This window comes from Strix uralensis, chromosome 5, assembly GCF_047716275.1.
Source record: "Strix uralensis isolate ZFMK-TIS-50842 chromosome 5, bStrUra1, whole genome shotgun sequence".
In the NCBI taxonomy this organism is placed as follows: domain Eukaryota; kingdom Metazoa; phylum Chordata; class Aves; order Strigiformes; family Strigidae; genus Strix; species Strix uralensis.
In genome coordinates this window covers 84,299,489-84,307,102 of record NC_133976.1, presented here as the reverse complement: position 1 = coordinate 84,307,102, position 7,614 = coordinate 84,299,489, and the positions used below count along the sequence as shown (strand labels likewise).

Below are 7,614 nucleotides of genomic sequence, written 5' to 3'. Positions count from 1 at the left end.
TTTTCTAAGAACTGTATGCAGAGAACTTCATTCTCAGAATTCCGTGTGTACAAGACAGACACACCTGCTGGGGACTCTTGGGAGGCATTTTTTTATTGTTTTGCATTGTTTTTCTTGGTTTAAAGTAAGGACCTGATTCTATGAACAAGTGGCAAAATAAGATTTATGGGGAAACGTGTTGCCTTCTAACCCCTTTGTCATTACTCGTAGCTATTGAAAATACGAAGCATGGGACACTGAAAGTGAAGTAAGATGTCATCTGCTCTGCATTTTTTGTTCAGTGCTGTACATATGCCCATAAAGCTTGTGCCCATCTCAGTAAACAAGTATGTGCATGACTAACGTGTTACTACGTGTCGTTCCAGAGGGTACCTCTATAAGTGTTTGCAAATTCAAGGACCAAATGTGTTGATCTAGTAAAATGTGACAAAATTCAAATGTGTTTGTACCTGGAGAACAATAACAGGTCAGTACTAGCTCTGAATTTTTTTCTGCTTTCTCCTTTAAAGCAGTTTTCAGGAAAAAAATACTACATGGCTCTGTGGTCTTTGAGGTATGGAGCATCCTACTATTTCTTTTTAACAATAGTCTTTCAAATAAATATGCTGCCTATTGGCTCTGCCAGTGAGATTTGTCACACATACACATGCAAAATATATTTCAAAGACTTATCTGTCATGTAAGTTTTAAAAACTATTTCCCCTCATTGTAACTTTCTGGCAATTAAGGCTACTGATTTACACGATAGCAATTTTATCTATTGTCTTGAGAATCAGACGGATGTGACGTTTGGTCTTTATCTTTCCTTTTAAATGAACAAGAGTTCCTGGCTTGTACAAAAACAAGAAATTTCAGACCAAAACCATTCCAGTCCTGTCTTCGGAAGGGACACGGGAACAATGGTGTTGTAGGCTATAGGTAACGACTTGAGGAGCTTCTTCACGTGCAAGAGGAATCTCGCACAGAAGAAGGTATGTTCATTTCTAATTAAGCCAGTGATAAAAATATGGAGTGTTATATACTGGCAGATCTTACTTGATTGTGTTCTGATTTGTTAGTGGCACCTGCTCTATTAGAATTGGGGGAAACTTCAAATCTGCAGCTTAGAACAAACTGGGAGGTGGAAGGGGGCTGAAGAAAAGGGTTTTATACCCCTTTTTTCTTTGCCTGCTTTGTAAAACTGAAGGGTTAACAAAGAAAAGCAATATCTGATTTGGTCACAGTAACTCAGTGCATGCACTAAAAATACACTAGCAAGCGTGTAATCTGAGAATAATGCCTATTGTTTTCTTTACCATTACTTTGTAGTCACATTCCCATGCAGTTGCCACTTCTTAGCTATCTTGCAGCAGTAACAGCCTTATGTCAGACTGACGTTTGAAGCATTATATTAGACTGAATTTTATAATAGATCTTTCTTTTCCCATCTTTTGTAAATAAGGCAAACTCAATGTTTGTTTATGTGGCTGTGAATTGGACCTACATAACTGACATCAATAAAAAATGTAAACTGAAATCAGAATTTGTCCTTGCAAAATGTATTCTAGTCTTTAATTGGAGGGTTCTTTTAGGGAAAGGTGTGTCTGGTCTCCTGGCATTAATATGTTAAGTATGGTATATTTAAGCCTCTCTAGCTGCTTATATGATCATTAAATTAACTCACTTAAATGAACTCCCTACAGCTTTCATCCATTAACTGCTAATGTCTTGCCACAGAACACATCTGTAGTTTACCATCTGCATGACACTCATATCCTATTATTATTTTTAAAGGTGTGACGGTTCAGGAGGTAGTTTATAGACATATGGAGAACAAAGGCAGAGGTTTTGGTTGTAGAAACCAAGAGACAATGCTAAAACTGCTTTTGGTGAATGGAAATTTTCACCCCGAGTCTCTAAGCTCTGCACAATTTCCTCCCCTTACTTCTTGCCCCTTGTCTCGAGCATCTTATCACCCTGAAATCAGTGAATTTATAAGCATGTGGTTTTAATGGTCTGCCAGCCAGACCTGTTGGCTGGTGCAAAACCTATATATTCTTTCCCTTCGTGGATGTTTGGGCAGGATGCAAATCTTGTGCAGCAGAGGTGACTTCTACTGGCGCCAAGTTGGCCGATCCAGTCTGGTGTTCTTCTTCGTGTCAGGTTGTCTGATAAATAATGCTGCATATTGAAAGGCTTTGTGTGTGCTATGTATTAACTCAGGTAAATTGGAATATGTGTATATGTTGGGTTGCATTTCCTGTGGAGGTAGCCCACATTTCCCTGTAATTAGAAGTGAAAATGGGAACAAAGAATAGTTACTCTCCTAGATACCCACCCATGCTTCTTTAAATAAGTAAACTGATTTAGTGTGACAGTCTGCATGCGTTACAGCTTTCTGAAATGTTGTAGAACCTCAAAAATAACTTTATAAAGAAAGGATAGAAAATGTTGTGTTGTTGCGAAACAGGCTAAACACCCCAAACTAAGAATGTTCTAATCTCTCCCTTTTTGATTTTTGACAGATGCTTCTCTTGGCAGTGCTGCTAACAAGCCTACTGCTGCCCACTGTAACATCAGGTACAAAAACATTTATTTTCTTATGTCTAGGGATTATAATATGTTTTCACTGTTTCTTCTGTGAGATTTTTTTTTTTTCCACCCGCTTTTAGCCCATCTAGTTCTGCACTCCTGGCTCAGGCAATACTCTCATCATGCTAGAGACATCAATAAAGTTACTCCTTTTGGCTCTTTACCTTGCAACAAGTACTGTGAGTCACAAAGACTCCCTGAAATCAGTGATGTTTGGCTGAACAAACTACGGGGCTTTGCTACTGCCCTACTGATTTTAATGGGTTTGCAGGCAGGCACAAATGAATGAACACATGGCGTCCCTCAAAGGATTAGGACTGAAATTACCCATGCGAGGTTTGGGCCAGCAGAAATAAAGTGAAAAAATCCGTTTCACTAATGTGTATAATACAAAAATCTGTGCTCGGTCCTATGGACTGTCAAGCCAGGCATGCGGTCTGCCTAGAAGCTAGAGCTAAAGGTTCAGGACACGCAATGATCAATGGTGACAATTTCCAGCAGATAAACTCCTGAACTAAAAAATGATTGGTTTACATTGCAAGTTATGTTGTGTTCTGATATCCAGGATCATCAGGTTCTTTGCTTCAGGAATCATCAGTTTCCCGTTGCAGCCTTTTTGGGAATGATCACATCAAAACTTTTGATGATTCTTTCTACAATTTTGCTGGGGACTGCAGTTACCTCCTTGCTGGGGACTGTCACAAGCGCTCCTTCACACTCTTAGGTGAGTCTGAGCAAGACACCACGAAGTTACAAATGCAAAATATTGTAGGGATGTGGCATTGCACTGGAAAAGACAAATAATTGCCCTTTGTCAGATAGGATGGACCACTGCATAAAAGGATTTTGGTTTTCTTTCTGTTTTTTTGAGTGTTTTTGGTTTTTTTTTCTGTTCTTTTTGTTTGTTTGTTTGAAGTAGGATTACTTCTGAGGAAATTCTGTCACTTTGGCTTCTGTTATCCCTTGGTAACACAACTCACACATAACTAAGCTGCTGAGGAATGGAGATTTTCTTACTGGCTCTTCTAAAGGGTGAACATGAGACCTTTTTTAATTTTGAATTTGTTAGGGGAATGTGGCTGTTAAAGCTGAGTACAGGAATAAGAACTACATGACCCCGTAGAACTAATTTTACCTGTATGCTAAATCACCCCAGTAAGAAAAATCTCATCCTGCAGGACAAAAGGCTTTTGAATTAGCATGAGCCTCTGCAGCATTATTCTTGGGGATGGGCAAGAGATGATATGAATATCACAATTGTATATCACTTTCATACCAAACTTTTGGTAAATAGTCTTATATTCACTAATAACTGTTCTGTATTAGTCATAGTTTAAGATGACTTTTTACTGACTACAATAAATTGGAGTAAACTAATCCCATCACTCTGAAAAGGAACCATGTACCAATTTAAATAATTTTCTTCAATTTGAACAACTTGGTACAAATTTTTTGTACACAGAAGAACCCACCAGCATATGTGAAGTATGAACTGGTTGCTGTATTTTATGATCAATTAAATCTTAACACCCCCCTCATGAGCGGACACTTTATGTTTATATTGGACACATAAGTGTGGCATAGTGTATTTTTGATTCCTATCTTAGTACACGTGTGTGGGTTTGTTTTGGGTACGTGGCTGTGAAGGGCAGTCTGCATTGCTGAGTAAAGTCTATGTCTGGGCGGACTTGCCTACCTCAGAAGAGGAGGTCCAGTATGGGTAGCACATTGTGCAAGCAACTGCTGTAAAGTCAAAGCTAGATAAGGACAAGAGCAGAGAAAGGACCATGTCTGAAAACACCCCCCACCTCCTCCCTCCCTTCTCTCTTGGAGCCTAAGAAAGCTGTCTCCATCTCTGTGCTGCTCCTTTTGAAAAATTCAGAGTGAGTTGCCCCCCACAGTTGGATAGTCAATATTGGCATCCACCACTTAAAGACCAGTTGAGATGGTTAGAGGGCTTATCAAGAATGAAGATATCCAGGCTCAGTTCTTCCACCAATTCAATGGATTCAACCCCCTTCTCTTAGCACAGAGCTATGGGTGGTTCTTGGGAGTAAACTAGGAAGGGAAAGAGCAAGGCAGATATTGGGCACGTCTCCTGTGGAAACTTCTCCAATGTGCATGCTACCATGGAGAATGGTAGATGGAGAATTCACGGGCTAGAGACAATAATGTGGAGAGCGTGAGTCCACAGCCAGTGCCAGGTTATGCTGATGCCAGCACTCATCCTGGGACTATCCGTCCATGTCACATTAAAGAGTTATGGGATGAAGCAGATGGATGGCTCTTGATAATGTTAGATGATACCCTCCCAACCCTGCTATATGGTCTTACAAGTTGTCCTCCTGAGTCCTAGAACTAACAATATTTCCTTATGTCTCATCTCTTCAGGTGACTACCAGGATGGGAAGAAAACTGGTTTCTCTGTGTATCTCGGAGAATATTTCAATCTTCGCTTCTCTTTAGATGGAGTTGTGATGCAGGACGACAAAAGGTACCTGTGGGAACAAACATTCGGCGGAAAGAACCTGATGGTTTTTGTGTGTCATATTCTGAGAAATTCCCGTTTTTCTTCACAGGGTTTCCATACCTTTTGCCTCCAATGGCATATTTATAGAGAAGGAGGCAGGTTATTATAAAATATCCAGTGATGAGCATGGCTTTGTGGTGAAGATTGATATCAGTGGGAATATTCAGATACTCCTTCAAGAAAAGCACTATAATAAGACCTGTGGGTTGTGTGGCAACTTTAATAAATTTGCTGAAGATGACTTCAGAACTCAGGAAGGTAAGACTACAACAAACTGATAGTATTCTAACGTATGCTCTGCACGCTTTTCCTGATGGGTGATTCAACAAAGATTTTGCTGATGCAGCAAAATGTTTCTACAAAACCTGTCAGGTGCCTCATCTTGATGCGCCAAAAAACTCTGTGACTAAGTCCTTTCCCCCCTTTCCCCCCTTTCCCCCCTTTCCCCCCTTTCCCCCCTTTCCCCCCTTTCCCCCCTTTCCCCCCTTTCCCCCCTTTCCCCCCTTTCCCCCCTTTCCCCCCTTTCCCCCCTTTCCCCCCTTTCCCCCCTTTCCCCCCTTTCCCCCCTTTCCCCCCTTTCCCCCCTTTCCCCCCTTTCCCCCCTTATTTCATACTTTTAGAAACCTTGACTCTTGAAATACAAAGATAAACCTACAGGCTAAATAATGTACAATATAGTGTATGGGGAGACCAACTAGGAGAAGGCCCAGCAAAAAAGATGTGAGGAATACTTGTTGATTCAACATCTAATTTTTCATGAGTTGGACAAGTGGGAGTAAGAATAGGTACTGTTGCAATAGCAGACTATTATATCCTGGGGTTTGTTCCTGGCAGGTTTGTACTTGGATTTGGCATGGAATGGTGTTCTATAAAGTGGTTACCTTTTAATGGCATTTCCCTGTCTATATGGGCTGTTGGATTGGAGGTGCACCTTATATATATCACAACGGTTCCTAATAAGGGGGAGACACAAGACTGCTTTTGCTGCTCTATACACCTTTATGCAAAGTCTGCCAGTGTGGGTGAAGACCAAGAGTTTTGGGGAAGCCCTGAATATGGCTTTGCAGGACCGAGCTTGATTTGTGGTATTTCAGAGTGTCTTTTAATTCTTAGCACTTACCTGAAGAGGAAAGGTTTAGAGTAAAGTTAGTTAATACATTAATATGTTAAATTCATAACATAAAGTATGTATTAAAAATAAATGATACAGAAAATAGAAAGGGAGACAAAGCAACTTGAAGAGCCTGGCAGTGCTCCAGAGATGTGTCTTATTGAGACTTGGGATACATAAGCATAGCTTCAATGTACAGAAAAAACCTGATTTCATAGTATGTTGAAATGATTCTTCGGTTCTTCAGCAATGTAAATAATACGAAACAAACTCAGCTAACAGAATTGCTTGGCAGGGCTTGGATACCTTGATGTCTGAATGTGTTGAGATCTGAAGTTTGCATCTTTTTCTTGAGACAATAAATAGGAGTGAGGTTACTATAAAAAGCAGGAGCAGAAAAGACGACTGTATTGCCTTGGACTGTTCGAATGTAGAAGACTTCCCTTCTGCTGCTTGTGTTTAAATATGTTTCATGCTGTATTTGTTTAACATGCTGGAGACTGTATCCGCCCTCTTGCAAAAAGCAGTGTTTTCACAACCACAGATTTCCGAATGTAATGACGTATGTGACAGGGTCACTGCTTGGAAGAGCTGAAATATAATAGAGAAGGTGACAGAGAACATGCGTAGCTCTTGTGGTATGAGGAAGGCCCTGACTTCTGTAAACTGCATGGACATACAGATCTGTGATTTTATCCTGAAGAACAGAATCATATCTCAGCAATTCTGCCATTTTGCTCTGATACAATAGACCTTTCATTTAAACTAATTTAGAAGGAATTAGAATTAATTATGTTTGAATTGAATTTGTCATGTTGGTGAGGGATGTCACTACACCCACATGTTTGTCTCCTTGGCAGCTTTGCTGGTGGGGCAGTTCATATGAGTCTGTCTTACCTTGCTCCAAGTAAAACCAGCTCTTGATTCAGACCTTTTTTTTTTTTTTTTTTTTTTACTGTTGAAGCTAACTTCCAGGTGAGGGGCAACACAAGCAGCTGGGAGAGGTAACATTCTTTAAACAAAGGATCTAGGCAGCCTATTGGTGGCCTATGAAGCAGTTTACCCTTTTCTTTCCCCTGCAGTTTTTATTTGCTCTCCTTTTAGCCTGATTAGATCTCATAAAGGTCAACCCAACCCAGGATGTGAGCTTGGTGTAATGATTTAGCAACCTGAGGGCATTGAAGGGTTACCTTAAGGTTGCTGGCAGACTGAATTCTCCTGTTGCTGTGTCCATTGCTTTCTGTTAAAATCTGGGCATATTTTGATTTATCCAATTAGGCTCTCAGTTCTAATCCATTAGAGATATTTCTGGGCTGGATTTGTGCTGATAATAAATACAGTAAGATCTTTGAGCTTCAGAATAATAGGCAAGGGAAGCACAGTGAGCAAAGGACAAAGACAA

The 7,614-nt window shown here is 40.3% G+C and overlaps 1 protein-coding gene across 1 annotated transcript in view; it reads left to right on the top strand.

Moving 5' to 3' along the window:
* Positions 1-821: 821 nt before the first annotated feature.
* VWF (von Willebrand factor) overlaps positions 822-7,614 on the top strand; it is a 146,900-nt gene continuing 140,107 nt past the window's right edge. Inside the window, exons 1-5 of the mRNA XM_074872045.1 lie at positions 822-971; positions 2,505-2,559; positions 3,137-3,295; positions 4,963-5,065; positions 5,151-5,359. Of these exons, the coding sequence (XP_074728146.1) occupies positions 2,505-2,559; positions 3,137-3,295; positions 4,963-5,065; positions 5,151-5,359 (526 nt within the window). The 5' untranslated portion in view covers positions 822-971. The remainder of the gene's footprint in view (positions 972-2,504; positions 2,560-3,136; positions 3,296-4,962; positions 5,066-5,150; positions 5,360-7,614) is intronic.